The following is a 19,643-nucleotide window of genomic DNA, read 5'->3' as shown; positions in this document are numbered from 1 at the left end:
TCGCCTCAAGATGGCGGACACAATGAGCCGGTGCCGCGGCGGTTGGCCCTGAGGCGACCGTGAGGAGGACCGGTCGGCGAGGCCCCACAGTTCGGGCAGAAGAGTGTTGCACGAGCAGGAGGAGGGAGAGGGGGAGGCGGCCCGACTGTCGACCACTCTCCCGCTGGCCGCCGGCGCGGCGCCCGCCCCGCCCCGGTCGGCTTCTCGGCAGCCCGCCCGCCCGCCGGGCCCCGCCCCGGCCCTGCGCCGCCGCCGCCGCCTCCAGCAGCCGCCGCCATGAAGCTGACCGACAGCGTGCTGCGGAGCTTCCGCGTCGCCAAGGTGTTCCGCGAGAACTCGGACAAGATTAACTGCTTCGACTTCAGCCCCAACGGCGAGACGGTCATCTCGAGCAGCGACGACGACTCCATCGTGCTCTATGACTGCCAGGAGGGGAAGTGAGTGCGGCGGTGGCCTTGGGCCCGGGTCCCTCCCGCTCTCCCTGTCGTGGCCCAGCTCTAGTCCCGGGGCCCGCCCTCCGCCCCGGCCCGGCCCCCAGCCTGTTTTGCACTCTCTCCTGCCAGGACCCCGTCTATTCCGAAGACGTCCGGGAGAGCTTTTCTTTTTAAAATAATGATAATGATAATAATGATGATGATAATAATAATAATAATTATTATTATTATTTTGGTTTGCCTTCGGCCTCCTCAGAAAGCATTTTTGCATCGCTGGCCAAACCCCACCTTGACCTTGACCTTTAAACGTCGGGTCCGCCCACCGCGGCCCCGGCTGGTAGCTTTTCCGCTCCTCGGACTCCCGTCAAAGGTGGCGGTCGGCTCTGGCCCCCCACAGAACCGTAGAGGCTGCTCTGCTGCTTCATTCAGCAGCGGCCGCTCGCTCGCTCTCTCTGCCCTCTCCTCGGTGACCTCGATTCAGCCCTGGCACACCGCCCATCCCCTGCCCCTCAGCTTCCCGCGCCGGAAGGCCGCGTGGGTTGCAGTTGGTAGCTGTCAGGATTTATTTGCTGTGCCTCTTTGGGCCCCTCTGTCCTTTCTTTTCTGTTCCAAATCATTCTCTTACTCCCCCAGCCCAGATGCCCACGTTTATAGTTAACTTTTTAACAACATCCGAAACTTTTCCTTTTTGCCAGACACAAACGAATTTGGCCGTCCCATTCCGATCTGAATGTGAACCTCCCCGTAGAACAAAGAAAACTTCGTCTAACAATTTCATGTTTCCGTTTATACTTTTTTTTTTAAAGTTACATTTTATGGTCCATTTGGATTTATCAAAATTCCGAGTCTGATCATGACATTTCTAGCTTGCCCCAAAAGTACTCTGGAAACTCACTACACTTGTATCTCTTCAAAATCTTTAAAGCACAGCATTTTGCCTTTTTCCCTGGGACCTGTCAGCTTCGCCTCATCCCTATAGACTTGCTTTCTCCGAGTCCTTGCTAAATTGTGAGCTCCTGTGGAGCAGAAACTGATTTATGCTAAGTTTTGTTTTCCCTCAGCCACTTTGCCCAAGCCAGGGTTGTGGATGTTTGGCTTAAAGCAGGCTACTGATTTTGTCAGACTTCATCTTGTTACTTTGTTCTCCATCTTATTTTTTGAATCCTTGAGTTTTTCTCTATTTTCTCCATCTGTTCCTTTTGCCTGTTTTGTTTAAACTGATGTCATTTATAAACTTTCTTTTGGAACTTGTCTCTGTGAATTTGGTTATCTAAAGTAATGCTGTATTGGTCTGAGCTATAATGTTCTCCCCAGTTTTTTCCCGCTGGGGCTGCAAGAAGGTATTATGTAACTGGGTCTGGCTCTGCCTGCAGTATGTGGAAAGAGTGGTCTATAGTGGTGGTCATGGGGCACGAGAATTGTTAGCTGGACCAATGCTGAGTGAGTGGAGTCAGTATTATTCATTTCCAGGTATGGCCACTTCCATTAGCTTGGAGGAGAGAGTAACGTATAAAGTTGAGGTGGGGATAGAGGTTCTGGAAGTAGAAGTAATTTGAAGCTGACTTTCTTGAAATGTTTAGTGCTGTGCACAGATTAGAACCTCTCCCTGGAACCTGAGAATGGCGATGTATATCCTTGTTAAGAGGAAGTGACGGTTGTAATAGCATTTCTTCACACTTTGTCTCCAAATGTGGCATAATTTACACTTGTTGATAGGAATAACTGACTTGAAGTCTTTGTTAAAAGTAAAATGTTAATGTTATGACATAGTGGAGTTCATTCGTGTAACACTTTTACATAATTACAAACTTAAAGGAAAGTTACAGCACTGTTCCAATAATTGGTAACATTTTGCCCCTTTTGCTTTATCATTCTCTACCTAAGTGTTTATATGTATGCTTTTTTTCTTTCCCCCTGAACCACTAGAGAGTAAACTGGAGGTATCCAGCCCCTTTATCCCTAAACACTTCAACATGGATTTCCTAAGCACAAGGGCATTTTCTTACATAACCAGAGCATAGTTATCCAAATTAGGGAATTTAGCATTATTTTCTTTTATCGATTAATGGTGACCTTGTTTCATTGTGATCTTTGGTAAGAGAGTGGCCTGATAGTTAGGAAACCTGGGTTCTAGTTTGGCCTTGTGACCAGGTACGTGACATTGGTCAGATCACTTCTCTGGCCTTTAGGAGTCCTTGATCCTAAGTGGTAACGTGAAGGAAAAAATTGCCACTTGTGTAGGTCACTAACTTTGGAAGAAAAGTAATGTTTCCTTGAAAGGCATAGTATCTTTGTTAGTTGGTACTAATGTTAGAATTTGGGAGTTTGAAATGGCTAAAACAAGATTCTTCGTGCTTAGTATTTTCCATGTTTACTGTTCATTTAAACTTTCTTTATAATGGAGTTTATCCACTGTGTGATTTTTCAATTTGAAAGAATACATATGAAGGGTATTACTGTGGTAGGTGATGCAGATTATTCAAATAGAAGACTTTAATATTGTTTATTTGTACCTGATCACCAGAATCATAGTTTGTGCAGAGAAGCTTACCACAATATTTGTTAAAAAAAAAAGCTTGGGCTTTTTAAGATCCTCTGAAATGGATGCATTAGGATCTTGCTTTCAAACTAGGAGATAATATGTGGTAAAAGATTTTTGTTATTAAGAACAAAACTTCAGGTTCATATTATTGATAAATTTGAGACAGATAGGCCATATATAAGTGGAACTGGAATTTTTCCATAGATTATACCCTTTAAAATTGATTCTCCAGGCTCTGTTCTTCACTATTGTAGACAGACTGAAATACTAGGATGAGTAAGCTTCTCTTCTTTCTACTAGAGAAGCAAAGTCAACTCTTTATTTTTTATTTTTTTGAGAGCAAGCACATGTGTACATGCTCACTTGCACGCTCACTCACTCACTCACTGGTTACCACATGGCAGAGCCCAGGATAGTGAACTCGACAAGGTAGTCTTTGAGCTGATTTTTTTATTTACCCAATCTTTCAGTAAAGGTGAGAATATGGAAAAAAAGTAAGTGCATTTGGAGTGAGAAGTCTTGTTTGTAAACAAGTTTAGTTTAGGGAAACCTTTGACGTCACTGACATTAACGAAAATTGAAAGTGCAAATGATTGACTTTTTGAAGCTGCGTGAGTCACCTGATTGTTTAGGTTCCAAGAGGATTTTACATTGAGAAGGTGAACTTCTTTTTCATAAATTCTTGGTAATCATTGGTATAGGATTTATGAAATCCTCCTACACCTAAATGTAGGTATTATGAAGGTTTTGGTTAAATATTTTGCTGAGATCAGTTTTCTTCAGAAGTCCTATAGAAGAAACATTTAAAGAGCTTCAACAAATGGACTGCTGATCTCTAGCTTAGAAATATGTGATTTTACATTGAAGTAAAAAGAAAATAACTAATGATTGATTTTGCTAGGGAGGGTTAGATTTGCCTTCTAAAAGGCTCAGTAAGTGCTTTGGACCTATAAGACAGAGGGGATGGAAATAATAGTTTATGTGAGGAAAGGCAAACAGTTCTGCATCTGGTTTCAGTTTTGATAAATCATTTCTTTTTTTTTTAAATCATTTATTGAAGAAAGAGCTTCTTTCTAAGTGAATGGCTTAAGAAAAGTTCTGGCTTCATTGATCTGACATATTCCTATTTTCCTTTTTCTTGTAAATTATGATTTGTGTTGTTTTGGGTGTCTTTCCTACTAAATAGGTGTACCTTTTCTCAAAGCTTACTTTTGAACATTGTAATAAAGACTGAATTGAGCCCTCAGATTGACTTCCACTTCCTAACTTTGGCATTCGATATACGGAGGTAAAAGGCTATTGCACTTAATTGATTCTGTTTGTTTCCTCCCTTTTGGAAGAAATTCTGTTTGTTTCCAGTATTAGAACTTACTGCAGATCTTCACCCTTCCCATGTCATTCAAGTGCTTCTCTTTATGTGAAGATCCTAGATTTTGGTGATGGAGAATTTTGATGGTTTTCTTTCTCTGTCCATTTCCTTGTTAGACCAAAGAGAACCCTGTACAGTAAGAAATATGGCGTGGACCTCATCAGATACACTCATGCAGCAAACACAGTCGTTTACAGCTCTAACAAAATAGACGGTAAGCAAGCCTTCTTTTTAGGAAGTTTGGTTATGGTTCAATAGTTCATAGAATCTTTGATTAATTCTGCTTTGGTTATATAGTTACTTTAAATTTTTGTATGTTGTTAACTATACTAACATTGTTATGACTTATGAGATACTGGAAGCAAGGGATTAGTACTTTTGAAGGACTTGAAACTGAGTATGAAAGGTCTCCAGTTTAGAGTGGAGAGTGGAAATAGGGAGCAACCAGTTGTATTTACAGTTTGTACTTTTGGAAACTTGAAAGAACTTTAGAAGAAGTGAAAGGACACTTGACACACAGCAAGTGGGTAAACAATCCTACCTTCCCATTCAAAATATATAGATTTGAGAAAAGTTTCACAAAATGCTTCAGTTTACGGGACCTTAGAAAAGTTTTTGGTGTGTGCCCAGCCATTTATGGTCTGTGTCACAAAGGACAGTATACTGACCTCAGTTATCTTGGATTTTAGAGACTTTTTTTTTATCTGAATTTTATCCCTTTTTCCTTTTAAATAAAGGTAATGTCTTTGAAGAGTAAAGAGTATTTTTAGAAATTAAACTTGTGAATTTCTTTCTCTATTGAAGGATCTCTTTTTACCTGCATTCCCCTGGGATAAGTCATCCTCAGTTGCCAGTGGTAATTGAGCTATAACACTTTCATGTTGGGACTCTCTTTTTTCTTTTTTTATTGATTTATTGGGTTTTTTTTTTTTTTTTCACTTTTTGCAGTGAGATTTTTCTAATATCATTCAGCAAAGATTACTTCGACTACTATTTTGGCTATGCCTATCTCAGAGCAGATGGGTAGAAGTCTTTTTTTTTCTTTCCTTATGAGACTTTTGTGCCTATACTTGATTTTTAGTAAGTATATCATTCTACTTTTCATGCCTCTATTTCAGAAGTGGTTTTCTAAGTACGCAGTGCAATTGATGCTTTTGGACAAGAATATAAAACATTAGGATCTTGAAACATATCTCTGTGATCATCTGAATGACTGGTATATTTCTTCTGTTGGAGTGTTTTTCTGGGTGATTAAATGGGGATTCTCCAAATATGGTGCAAGATGAGGCAAATGTGTGGCACTTGCAGCTTTGCTGCCAGGCCTCTGCTGTGAGGATGTTGCCTTTCCTGTCCTGAGTGCATCCTGAAGAGTTCCTCCAACGCTCCGTATCCTTTTGCCTGATTCCAGGCTGAGGTAGTAGTTTGTACAGTTTGAGGGTCTATGATACCACCCGGTACAGGAGATAACTGTACAGGCCACTGCCTTGCCAGGAACAGCGCACCAGCTACCAAGTAGGGCGGAGAGGATGGCGACACCCTGCTCATCTCTGGGAAACCAGGTAATGGGAAATCTTTTTCTGCATAGGGCAGGTAAGTAGTTCCCAGCAATAGAACAACCAGGAAGGCTTTGTCATTGTCATTTGAGAACTTTGAAGATGTTATCAAGGAAAACCATGTTCAGTTGTTAAAAAACCAGAGTGCCGTTTTCCCTCTCTCAGGTTAAATGCCCTGTTACTAGTACCTTTGTTAACCACTGGAATGACCTGGTGCTTTTGGCCTCTTTGTTCTTGTGTTCTATTTGCCTCCAGAATGTTTTCTCTACCTTTTTTTTTTCTTCTGTATTTTGGCACCATTTCCTGTTACCCCTTTCTCAACAACTGTTCCTTGTTCCTAGTCTTCTCAGGGGCATAATACTTTCCAGTTCTGTTCTCTATGGCACTTCATTCCCTTTCCACCACCATCATTTTTTTGTTTTACTTTTTCAGAAGGAATCATTTGGTTTTAAGAGTGTTTGTCTTATTTGCCCCAAGCACAAATCTCTGTGATTATTTTTTTTCCTTGATGTTGTCAAAATCTTACTGCTATGACTTGGTATAGTTCATGATTTTGCTTTTTAAATGTCTTAAAATCTTTTTAACCCCAATTTCCTCACTTCTTCTTTTGGCCACTTTATTATTACTATTTTAACTTCTCTACATAAGGGACCAGTGGATAGTTGGTTAATTAGAAAAGAAGTAGTAGAACATTACTTCTCTTTCCATTTTGTTTAGTTTTAATGTAAATTGTATATCCAGTTTACATTCAGATGAGGTGAGTGTTGACATGCTGTTGGAAAACCCTGGCCAAAAATATTATGCCAGAGTCAAGCTTGATGCTCAGCTTAGCATGGCTGCTTCATTCTTTGAGCCTGTTTCCTCAGCAGCTGTATGTTTTTCTTTAAGGCTTGCCATTCTGTGGGCACTAAAACTATTTGGAGTTTTTTTGCAGGGCGAGTGGTAGGGCAGGGCATATTTGCAAGACAGGTTTTATTGTAACTGCAGAAGCCAAAGATTGGTAGCAACAAAGATTTTAAACATTGCTCTATATGCTGTCTTAAGAACTCTGCTTTTGAATTACATGAAATCTCTAGTGCTGTGGAGAGGAGTTATTCACCGTTATTTATTCATACCTTACTTGGGTTGTGGAAAATTATGAATTCTTTGACTTTGTCTTTTCGAGATGAAAATGCAAATTAAATTCCTTTAAAAATAGTAGGATATCATTATACTTTGTCTTCTTACAGATACTATTCGTTACCTGTCCTTGCATGACAACAAATACATCAGATACTTTCCTGGACATAGCAAAAGGTAAGAATGAAGTGTTATAGAAGCAGATAGTTCTTTTATACCTGAGGTTATCCAGAGAATGAATAGGTGGAGAGGTTTTATTAGTGAACTGAAGTTAGTTTCTCGCCACTGTTTGACATACCTCTTAATCTTCTCTCGTTAACCCTCCTTAAACATTCAACTCTTGATTAATTGAGGTTGTGGAGGCCAGGTTAGGACTTCATCGATAAACCAAAATCTCAGTTAAAATATTATTAGGAAAAATGAGGATTAAAGATAATCAGTGGAAATCTATGTAGTAAAAATTACATTTTGCATTTAGGAATCCTGGATATCAGACATTCTTTAATGGACTTAATGTATGAGGCCTTCCAGTATAGGTGGCCCCCATTTCAGCAGGCCCCTGCTCTACGTAAACATGTTCCCATGAAGATCTTAATGAGCATGAAAAAAAATTAGTAAATAAAATTTGTCCTGTGTAACTTTTGAAAGTCAAGAAGCTTGTTTCCTCATTCTATTTTGTAAGACAGGTTGCTTCTCTGTCTCTTAAAATTCTCCTGGTATTTTTTCTCCAATTTTTTAAGTTTGAGTTGAATGTTAAACTCATTTTCTCTTGGATGATATTTTAATCACTGGTGCTTTCCTTTGCAAATGTACGGTAACCCAGTACGGCTTGGAGTGATTCAGATCCTTGACAGGAGGTGGGCTGAAAGCACCGTTTTCAGCTGCACTTCTGATTAGGCAGGGCATTTCTATGTTGCTGAAGATAAGATGTGGCAGCTGTTGGTTTCTGTGCAGTTCCAGAGGAAAAATGGCTTGGGACAGATGTTTTTGCTTGTTTATAGTTAAAAGTGATGTTCACAGATATACTGTATGTAATTAAGAGTTGATTGCAGTTGTTTGAAATCTTTCCAATTGTCCTAGTTGCCCAATCTCTTGACTTCCTGATCTTGGTAGATGACTTTGTCCCTCCTTTTTTGAGAAAATGAAGGCCATCCAAAATGAATTCTTCTCAACTGTCTCTTCTACCTAAATTCCTCTCTTCCTTAGAATCCCTTCCTTGAGAAAGAAGTAGCCTTTTCTTCCTTGAGAAAACCAACCTCCCTCTTTTTACTTGATTCCGTCTTCTTACTGGACTTTGCTGCCTACAGACTTACTCAGTCTTTCTTATCTTAAATTTATTTCTTGAGCATATCCACCCACTTCTTTTTACCATCAAACAAGAATAATCTGCATATCCCCATCTTCAGTTCCTCATACTCATTCACGGTTTAACTCAGTCATTTATGGTCTAAGCCCTTTACTCCCCTTTCCCTGCTGCCTCCAGGTAAAATCCACTGCCTATGGCTTTTCTTTTGGTGCTCAGCTTCTCAGTAAAACTTTTTTTTCCCCTTTGGCAGCTGACTTTCCATCTTGGTTCTGCTCTTGCTATTCTTGGCCTGTCTTTTTTCTTTTGTGACTCTAAAATAAAATAAACCAGGTTCTACCGTAGCTTTTGTTTCTTCTTGGTATTTTTTTCAAGTATCTCCATCACTGATTTCATTCACCTCTGCTCAGATGGCTTCCCAAATCAGTATTTTCAGCCCATGATTTCCAGACTCAGCTTTCATCTGCAGGTTTTATACACATCTGTGCAGATGTCTCTTCCATGCCCCCACCTGACATATCCGACACTCCACCTATCACTGTTATGTTACTTGGGCCAGCTTCTCTGTCTGCCTTGTATTTCTTCATCTATGCCCCTTCCAATTCTCTCAACTCAAAGCCTTTGTTGTCTGTTCTTGTCTTTTCCCCTGCCTTCACATCTAGTGAGTTGTTAAATCCTATTGATTCTACCTAGGGTTTAACCTCATGTGTCACTGTCCTCCTTTGTTTCTGTCCTAGCTCATGTCCTGTCAGGTAGATTGTTGTCAAATCTTAATCTCACCATCCCTCCCTATCCTGCTTCCACACCCTATTTTACAGTTCTGACCACTTCATAGCCTTCCTCAAGAAGTCTTAATGGTTCTATGCACCTGCCTGCTCCTTCCCCTTGGAGTCAGATTCTCCTCCCTCTGTCTCTGAGCCATTTTCCCAGTGTTACCTCCCACCACTCCACTTGAGGTGAACTCTGGGCTGCTTCCTGAACATCAACCTCATGCCTTCCTATCTGGCACTTCTGGAAAGGCATCTTACATTGAAATCCTATTTACCACAGGTGCTGCTGCTTTTGGAAAGCCTTCTCTGACCCTCTCTGGAGTTGTCTGGACTAAACAGTTAAGCTTCCTTGGAGTCGAAGTCTTGCTCTTCCTTGTATTTTCTGTACCTCTCATCAGAGAGCCTTGTGCAAGATAGACTTCCTCTAAGCTTTTGACCTGAATGCTGTGGTGTAAAAATTAACATGCTCATGTGCATTCTGCTCACACTATTTTATTACCACCTCAGCATTCCCAGGAAATTTTGTCTTATATTATCTTTTAAATTTTTAAGTTGAGGAGCTAGTGCAAATGTTAGTTTACTTATAATGGAAGAATTTTTTTTTTTGGTCAAAAATTTTATTTTTAAGGAGAAAAGTACATTTTCTCATTTTCTATTCATGGCATAAATTTTAATTCTCTCTAGTAGAGCCAAAACCTCTTGAACCCCTTTCAGTGTCATCTAAAACTTGAACTTTCTCTGTTTCTACATTAAAAAAAAATCCATTCACAAATGACCTGTGCCATTTGATCACCTTTTTGACTTCAAACTTTTCTTCATCAAAATTAAACAGTACATCACCAACATTTCCTCTATAATTGTTGCCTATGACACTACTCCTGTATCTATGAAGTGTTTTGGCAACCAAGCAGAAGGTGGAACTACTATTCCACAATTCCCAGAAGGAAGAACCATCTGAGTGTTCATTTTCACAAGGGCTTCCGTTATAGGTGATTGTGTAGAGCCATAGGCACTGTACAGGTCCCCCCTGGTCAGGGCCAGGGCTTACTCTAAGAAGCAGGTAAAGTGGAGTCACATGCCATCCTCCACAGTTTTCTTTCAGTTTCTGGATTCAGTTGGATTCAGCTGGGACCAAAATGCTGGGGAGATGGCGGGTATCTTCATTGCAGGACATAGCAGAGCAAGAACATGAGCAGAGGGTACAAGAAAGCTCAAGATTAGCCCTTGGGAAGAAATGTTTTTCAGTGAGTGACTCTTAATGGTATAACCATAAAAGGGATCCATATCAGAAATACAATTGCTGGGGGAAGGTATAGCTCAAGTGGTAGAGTGCATGCTTAACATACACAAGGGCCTGGATTTAATCCCCAGTACCTCCTCTAAAAAAGTAATAAAAATAAGTAAGTAAACCTAATTACCTTCCCCAACCCAAAGTAAAGAGAGAGGGAGAACCACTGTCTAATTCCAGAACATTTTCATCAAACCCTGTACCCATTAACACTCCCCACTTCCCCTCTTCCCAGTCCCTGGCAACCACTAATCTACTTGCTGTCTCTGTAGCTTTGCCTGTTCTGGATATTTTGCATAAATGGAATCAGACCATTTGTGGTCTTTTGTATCTGACTTTTCACTTCATACATATTGTAATGTGAATCAATACTTCATTTCTTTTTATTGTCAAATAATATTCCGATTTGGTGATAACACATTTTGTCTATCCATTCATTAGGTGATGGACATTTGGGTTGTTTCTCCTTTTTGGCAATTATGAATAATACTTTTGTGAACATACGTGTATGTTTCTGTATGGACATATATTTTCATTTTTCTTGGGTATATACCTAGGAGTGGAATGTTTGGGTCATATAGTAACACTGACTTTTCGAGGAAATATAAAACTTTTACCATTTTACATTTCTACTATCAGTGGACGGTTCTAATTTCTCCACATCCTCACCAACACTTAATCTTTCTTTTTGATTATAGCTTTGCTAGTGGGTATGAAGTGGTATCTCATTATGATCTGATTTGCATTAGAATCATACATTTGTATGCTGTAGTTTTAAGTTGCTTTTTTCATTATACTAATTGCCTTTGGTTGTTCCAGATTGCTTGTGTTACGTGTGTTTCTTAAAATGGCATTTTTAGGAGAACAGATATATATAAGTAGGCAGGTAAAGTGGGTTAGAGTTCACATTCAATTTTTGCAAATATTTTACTTCATCTCCTATTTATCTTGGTGCATTGCAGGGTGGTGGCTTTGTCCATGTCACCTGTGGATGACACTTTCATTTCTGGGTCTCTTGATAAAACCATTCGACTCTGGGATCTCCGATCTCCTAACTGCCAGGTAATGCTACCTCACAGTTACACTTTAAGTGTTTTCTATGGTAGGCACTATCATCAACTTTCCCTTTCAAGGAAAGGGAAAGCAGTGGTTCTGCATTCTGGGATCCTAGATTCTTTTTAAATTTTGAAGAAAATCTGCTTTCCTGGTAGATAGCTGGTAGTTAAGCTAAATCTTAATCCAGCGCATATTCGTTATGATCTGTGGCTTACTGCTTTAAAAATAATTTTCCTGGAGCCTTTGAGCTATAGGTTTTAGACTCCAAGGATTTATTTTTATTTGAATTCAGTGTCTGTAAAATTATATAGTTAGGGTTGATCTGAAATCAGTTGTATGGAGACCTGTTTTTAGAAAACTTTATTTTAGTTAGTTTTATGTTCCCTTTTTCCATTTTGTAGGTAGGATGGTATCTTTTTGTGTCCTTTTCTTAGGTTTCATTGGGAAAAGTAAATTATATAGTGGTAGGATCCAGGGTTCATTAACTTTGATTTCTTTTTTCTTAGGGTCTCATGCATCTACAGGGCAAGCCGGTTTGTTCTTTTGATCCAGAAGGATTAATTTTTGCTGCAGGTGTCAACTCTGAAATGGTCAAACTTTATGATCTTCGCTCTTTTGATAAGGTGAATTTTTGAATCTTTGAACTGTCTTGATATTATGGAAGTTTTGAAGGGTGAGATGGACATTTAAGAGCCTTTTCTAGAGTATTCAGGCACTTATGGCCATTTCAGCCACTTTCTAGATGCTAGAAATTTCAAGCCAGAAGTTTCTTCGGGGTTTGGTGTATCTCATTGGGAACCTTATGGGTTTGGCATTGGCTGTTTATAAGTGCCAGTTAGTAGGACTGGTGCCTACACATGCATCAGATTAGTTAGCCTTCATTGAGCACCCTGCGAGGATGGAGTTCAATGGTAGATTCCTTGTGTGAACTTGAGAAAGCAGCACAAGGTGCCTATGTATTTGGATCTCATTTATAACCTGTATGCCTAGTGGCTCCTCCTCAGCATACTAACCCTTAACATTATCACTCGCTGAAAAAAACCAAAAGCTCTCTTTTCTCCGTGGTGAGGAGACAGATAGATCCTAAAAAGACAATGTACATATCACCACAAACACAGAGAAATTATACAACCCTTGACTGAAAGTCATGTTAGAAAACTTTTTTATGTTTCCAGTATAGAGCAAAACAACAAATAAAACCATAACTATATAAACAACAACAACAGAAAGCCTTTTCTAGCATAGAGGAGTGTGTGGTAGATATAGAGGGTGTTAGAGCAGTACTTCATCCTCTGCTTTCCATGGTCAAAAAGGAACCTAAAGGGAGAGAATGAGATTTGGCTCTAGCAGAAGGAATTATTGATGTACCTTGGGCCTTGGGCTGCTGTTTTATCTTTTACAGGGTCCGTTTGCAACTTTTAAGATGCAATACGATCGGACTTGTGAATGGACAGGACTTAAGTTCAGCAATGATGGTAAACTCATCCTCATTTCCACCAATGGCAGCTTCATTCGTCTCATCGATGCATTCAAGGGAGTGGTGATGCATACATTTGGGGTGAGCTGACAGCTTTGGAGCATGGTTTTTTCCCATGCTCATACCTTCTGGGCTGAGAATTGTGTTAGCAAATTGATGGAGACTGGCAGTTGTCCTTGGCTCACTGATCAAGGCATGAACTTATATTTTCTTCTTGCATATGATTTTATTTCTTGTGGATTCTGAGACATAACTTCTCACTCAGTGACCCAAGTTTAGTGTTGAGATATTAAATAATTCCTGACCATAAACATTTTCTTGCCTCCTTAACTATGGAGCTGGGGATAAAGGGTGAATTGTAAAGGATGGTAGCTGAGTTTGGAACCTTGTTGGCACTATGCATGAAGAGAGGGTTTCACAGAAAGGGAGGTGATGTGTATGCTGGGTCAGTATTTGTAGGCAGTTACTTTTTGTTAATAGCAATATAATGAGAATTACTGTTCTGCTTTTTTTTTTTCTTTTTAGGGTTATGCCAACAGTAAAGCTGTCACACTGGAGGCCTCGTTTACTCCAGACTCCCAGTTCATTATGATTGGTAAGCTTCCTTTATCACCTTTGGGGGTTACTCTGGTACTGTGTATTATATAATTTTTGTTAGTTTTAACTAATTAAGATATTATTTATTCTCCTTTTGATAGATACTCTCAGATTTTTGTGGAGCCATTATGTCAAGGGTATAGTGTCTTTAAACTGTCTTTACTGGGAAGTGGCATTAGTGTTGTTCTTCCCTGGACCAACATAGAGTTAAACTCTACAAGCACTATCTTACTAACTTCCTGATGTAACTTGGATTCAGTCATCTTAGTGTAGATGTTGGTAGTGTGATGGTATTCAGTCCCCCTTTTAAATGAGAAAACTGAAGTTAGAGGGGAAGTGACTTGCCCAGGAACAAGTAGCTAGGGTCAGAATCAATTCCCGAGGTGTCTTTTCTTCACTGCCTTTCCTACCTCTCAACCTGCTGAGGGCTGGGTCCTGAAGCTTGGCCTCTCTCCAAATATTAATCCATGTCTCTTTCCCACTTGTCTTTGTATTATGCCTTGAGCTGTTGTTATATTCCTTGATCATTCTTTTTTTTTTTAAATGTATTTATTTTAATGGAGGTACTGGGGATTGAACCTAGGACCTCGTGCATGCTAGGCATGGACCTTACCCCTGAACTATACCCACCCCACCTTGATCATTCTTTTCAGGTTCAGAAGATGGCAAGATCCATGTCTGGAATGGAGAGAGCGGGATAAAAGTAGCTGTGTTGGATGGCAAACACACAGGCCCCATTACCTGTTTGCAGTTCAACCCCAAGTTTATGACCTTTGCCAGCGCATGTTCCAACATGGTATGTGAACAGTGGGAGATGTCCTCCACCTGGGGCCCCTTTCCAGTTGAGGTGGTGAGTGGTTCAGTGAGCACAGCAAGCTGTGTTCTAAATAGGTACAATTACAAGCACCCAAGTTCATGTTTCTCAGCTGGTGACTTCCCTGTTTCACCTCTATCTGATCTCTGGTCGCGCTGGTCTTTTCACTTTTGCTTTTCTTTCCATGATCTGGGATCACCTCTGAGCTCCCGGGAGATCTTAGGCCAGTTTTTGCTCTGGTTCCTGGTTTTATGCCCAAATTACCTGGGGATGTGCCTCACAGCTTTTTGGCTTCTTGAAATACTTTGAACCAGCCTTTTGTGGCTGCAACCTTTCAGTTTTCCCTTCTTAGTTTATGCCGAGTTCATCAGAAATTCTTATAGTGGATTACAACTTACCACTTAGAATTTCCTCCAGGCCTCTGTGTCTTCCTAGACAACATTAGCAGAACAAAGTATCAGTGAGTCTTAGCCTCCAGTTTCCTTTTGGCATCTCCTAAGAGCCTACCTGAGTATTTAGGTATGAGGCATTTCATTACTAGCCTACCTGGAACACATTGCCTCCATCTCTCTCTGTCTCTCTCTTTTTTTAACTAAGAAAACGGTGTCTGAAAAAAATGTGGCAAAATAGTCCAATCCAGTTCCTCTCATTTTTCACAGCTCAGGAATGAGAGGGCCTGTCTGAGGTCACTTGGTGGATCAGCAGTGAGGCCAGGTTACCCAGACATCCACCTCCTATTCTTCTATTTTTCCTTACCACTGAACTACTGTGGTGGAAGGTAGACGGTATTGGAGGGAAACAGAACCAGCTTGTTTTCACGTAAATGAGAGATTGTTTCTCCACAGACTGCATAGACTCCATAGACAGTCAGTTGGTCAGGAGGGAGGGCCACCAGCCATAACTCCTCCACCTTTGGGGTTGGGAACCTTGACAGTGTGGGAAGGGCTAAGAAAAACCCTCAGCAGTGAAGAGAGAGACTTGGCTTTTTAAAGTTGACTTACGTTCTCCTTCCATCCAGGCCTTCTGGTTGCCCACCATTGATGACTGACCCTCATGCTGCTCAGCTGTTTTCTGTACAGTGAGGGTGGACAGCAGGAAAAAACTTAAGAGAGGACTACGATAATAGTGGGATTGAATCATTTGACTGGGCTGGAGAACATCCTTCCACATGGCCTTCCTAAGGATGTGCTGTACATCTGCTCAAAAGAAAACAAATTGCTTTGCTGAGCTTCTTCAAAAGGACTCTTGGTGTGGCAGATTCAATTGGGACTTGGATTTTCCAGCTGTCACTGCACTGAGCTCCTCCGGAGGAGTGACCAGACTCATGATTAGGGTATGGTGGGGCCCACAAGATGCCTCCAATTTTGAATGTATTTGCTGATGAGGAGTCGGTAAAGTTGTCAATTCGCACATCCCTTCTCCCACCCCCGTAAATGCATGGGAAGCCGCAGTTCTGGTTGCTAGATGCTAGGGCAGCTCAGTGCCCCTTGTCCTCACCCTGCATGTCTTGTTACTGGGTCTCCCTGTGTCGTTGTGGCATTATTCCACAGCCATCATGTTACTTAGGTGCCAAATATTTACAGAAAAAAAGTCTCCATGTATCTTAGGGTCAGAAAGGGACAGGTACAGAAGGACCTTGCTTGCCAGGAAGCCCTGCAAATTAGTCGTGTGAGGGTGGGTGATTTGGGGGTGGGTGATTTGGGTATGCCACAGGCTCTGGGTGTTGGGCGGAAAGAAGGCCAAGAGCCTGAAAGGGAGGGAAAGGAGGGGTAGCAAGTGAGTTCCTAGGGCCGGGAGGTTTAGAAGCAGCCTGGTGTGGTCCCCCATCATCAAAACAAACCTGCGGTCCTTCTGGGTGCCTGCCAAGCTTGGTTGTATACAAAAGTAAGGTGGGCATCTATTTTTGTACATGAGCTACATCGCGCTTTCCTGTGGGCCAGTATTGTGGAGTGAGTCTGAGTTGTTTACACTGATGCCTTCCCTGCCCACCACAAATTGTGTACATAGTCTCCAAATGATACCACCCCTTTCCCAGCTCCCAACTAAGAGCTGGCTCCAGGCCTGTGTTATATGTTCTATTTAGCCTTTTTATATATGACTTGGGATTTCTGTTTGTATTTTAGCACAGTGTGTGTACACCTTCATTTAAATATATCGTGTGTGCATACATATATACGTATATGTATGTATGCATATCTATCTATCTATATATATATATTTAAAAAGTATCAGTTCAGCTGAAGGAGATGGAGTCCTGCGCCCTGGGAGAAAAACTGCATCCTTGCTAATAGTGTTTGCTACAAGTGTTAGTGAGTCTTCCCTATTACCTTTTTCCCTTTGGGAGACTGAACAAAAGCAAAGCTTTCAAGTGTTTGCTGTCCCCATGGCAGCTAAGCGAGGGTCTTGGAATGACTCCCCTGTGTTCTTCAAGCCACACTTTGGGGCATTCTCTGCAGTATTAGCCCCCTTTTTGCCTGGTGATGCTCTGTCTGCGCCTGTCTGTGTGTGACAGTCACTTTTGCATGCCTTTTGTGTCTGATTCCCAGCATTTGGGGACAGGATGCTGGAACCAGAGCATTTTCAGCTTGTCTGAGGCTTCTTTGCCAATTACAGGTCACTCCTGTTTACCTGGTAATGTCTGCTTCCTTGCTTCTTTTCCTTGCCTTCTCTTGGGGGAGGGAGGGTTCCTGATTGGGACTGAGGTGAGCTGTGGCTAGCTCAGAGCCTTTTCTTCCCCTGCATGGCTTCTTAGAGCAGGACAAGTGGCATGTTATCTCACTAAGTTCTCAAACATTTAAGCAAGTAACACATTCCTTGCAGATCCAGAAACAGGCTCAACAAGGTTATGTATGACTTGCCGAAGAGTAGCCACTGGGGAGGAAGCAAAAGCCATTATTGCCTCTGTTCAGCAGCAAGAATAGGCTGTGAATTGCTAGCATTTACCGTTTTGTTTGGCCTTTTTAGCATTTACTTTTTGACTTGTTCCTCAAACTTAAGGGCAAGGGGCATACATCTTCCCCAAACATAGACTGGAGTCTGCAGCTTCTGCAGTGCCACACTGTATAGCTCTGCATTCTCAGTAGAGGGACTTTTAGAAACCAGCTGATTTGAGCTATTACTGTCCACCCCAGCTTTCCAGGGTAGAAAATTCACGGTAGGAATAACTGTTCAGAGAGAGTACCTGGAACTGTGGGTTAACAAGAAAGACTGTCTAATTCACGTATCTGCAACCAGAGCAGCCACCAAGCATGACTTGTCTATTAGCAGGAAAATGTATTGAGTTCCTTTGTGGCCAGAGCTGAGGCACTGTGTCCTTTGAAAATATATACTGCACAGCTTCTATTTATGGGGACCTGTGGCTGCAGAGCTAGCTCCTGAGATGGAAGAAAAGGGAAAGACGCAGCTGGACGTGATTGAAGATGATGTGGGAATAAGGTAGAATTAAGGGAAAAAAGAGTGTGGGTCAGAGAGGCTGAGGAGGACTGGGCTGCAAGGACACTCAGTGGGAGCCAGAGGTGCTTAAGCTCTCCTGGGAGTGGGGGGCATAGCACGCTCTCAAGAGTCAGGGCCAAAGCCACTGATTAATATATGACAGTGACGCTGCACTGCTCAACCACCAGCCAGTGGGATTTTTTTTTAGGAAAAAACTCCCCGTTGCAATCATAATTAATGCTTATTAAGAAAAATCTGAGAATTTTAAAAAGAATCACCCAAATGTTTGCCACCCAAATGTTACCACTGTTAATCTTTTGGTGTTAAATGTTCCTCTAGACATTTCTGTGCATAGATTCTTGGTGTGTTTACATAGTTGTTACTCTACTGTATATACAATTTTATGTCCCTTTTGTACTTAACATATAAACATTTTTTCCATGTTATCTGTCTTAAACAGAATTTTATGGCTGCAACCTCTTCCATTGAGTTTTCATAGCATTGTCTGCCTGGTTCCTAGAGTTGGGGAGGGGGGCTTGTCTCCTGTTAGTCCTCCTGGCTCACATTGGGACTCACTGTAATGCTGTGTGGGCGGGTTGTTGGGCTCCCTGGGACTGCCCCTGGTGACTAACACTTGTGGGCTGGAGAAACCCCCTGACCCAGCTCTCAGTGCATGGCAGCCTGGGTCTTCTCAACCTCAGGCTCTAACAAGCAGCCAGAGGGCCAGAAATGAATGACTGACTGGGAAGGGCCAGCCTGAGCCAACCTTGAGATCCTCAACAACTGCATGTGGCAGGTACCTCAGGCTGCCTTTCATCCCCTCAACCCTTGAGATCAGATTGGCAACCTCCAGCTGGAATGAGGTTTCATCCTGCTAGGTACTGGCTTCTGGGGGACAAGGATAGTGGGGCCTCTTTGAGGCTCCTTCACCAGTTTTGGCAGAAGGCCTGGGCCAGTTGCTTAGTAACCCCATTGCTTGGGTTGGTGAATTGGTAATGCCGTAGTAGCTCAGCATCCTCAGAGCTACACCACCTTGGGCCTGCCACTTTGCCCACGGTCATTGGAGGTTGGCCAAGGGCTCTGGAGGGCAGGAGAGGGAGTGTCCCAGCTTGTGAGTGGTAGGCCATGCAGACTCTCCACAGGACTGCTCAAGGAGGAAGAGATCCCCTTATGGCCTGATGGGAGGGCAACTGTAGCATTTGGCTCTGCTGAGAGACATGAACACGTAAGTCAGTGTGGCTGCCCCTGCAGCAGTTACTCCTGTCGGTTTGCCTTGCTCGCAATTGAGAGACCCACTGTTGCTCACTCCTTGCGCTTCAGCCTTGTATGAGGAGCAAGAGCAGGCTGGGTCAGAAGGAAAGCAGACTGGGCAGGCGAGCTGCCTCAGTAGTTGACGTGGGTGATTGGTTGGCAGGTACAGGATGTTGCCCACGCTTTGCTGGGGAGGCAGGGGGTGGGGACTGCTGAGGAAAGAGGAAGTAAAACTCCAGCAGGCTTGGGCACACACCTGTCTGCCAGCTGCCTAACTAGAGGAGTCCTGGAGAGGCTACATAGTTTGTCAGGACCCAGCTGCGGATAGATGTAGGCCCAGAAGTGCTGGGCTATGGAATATGACTGAAAAATGAGTAATTTTGTAGTTTTTCCTATCTCTTCCCTAGAGAACGAGTAAATGGAGTCTAAAATGAGTTAATGGGCAGGAAGGGAGATCTGAGAGCTTCTCCAGTGCATTAAATATACAAGCTTAACCATTAGTTCTGGGGCCTACTGGCCCTTGTCCCTTTCTGGCTGCAGTCTAGGGCTATGAGTTGTCTGGTAAGGATTAATCTCAATTGTAGACTAAAGTAGAAGTGGATCAGGGAAGAGTTAGGTAAGGCTGAGGCTATGAAATT

General features: G+C 42.1%; 1 protein-coding gene across 1 annotated transcript; it reads left to right on the top strand.

Annotated features, from left to right (window-relative positions):
• Positions 1-131: 131 nt before the first annotated feature.
• WDR82 (WD repeat domain 82) lies at positions 132-18,200 on the top strand. Its single transcript, XM_072941410.1, has 9 exons — positions 132-437; positions 4,462-4,559; positions 7,128-7,194; positions 11,341-11,440; positions 11,941-12,057; positions 12,837-12,992; positions 13,437-13,506; positions 14,162-14,304; positions 15,341-18,200. Exons 1-9 carry the CDS (start codon positions 277-279, stop codon positions 15,368-15,370), a joined length of 942 nt encoding a protein of 313 aa, XP_072797511.1. The 5' UTR covers positions 132-276; the 3' UTR covers positions 15,371-18,200.
• The last annotated feature ends 1,443 nt before the right edge of the window (positions 18,201-19,643 follow it).

This window comes from Vicugna pacos, chromosome 17 (genome assembly GCF_048564905.1).
Source record: "Vicugna pacos chromosome 17, VicPac4, whole genome shotgun sequence".
In the NCBI taxonomy this organism is placed as follows: Eukaryota; Metazoa; Chordata; class Mammalia; order Artiodactyla; family Camelidae; genus Vicugna; species Vicugna pacos.
This window is presented reverse-complemented; position numbering and strand designations above follow the sequence as displayed.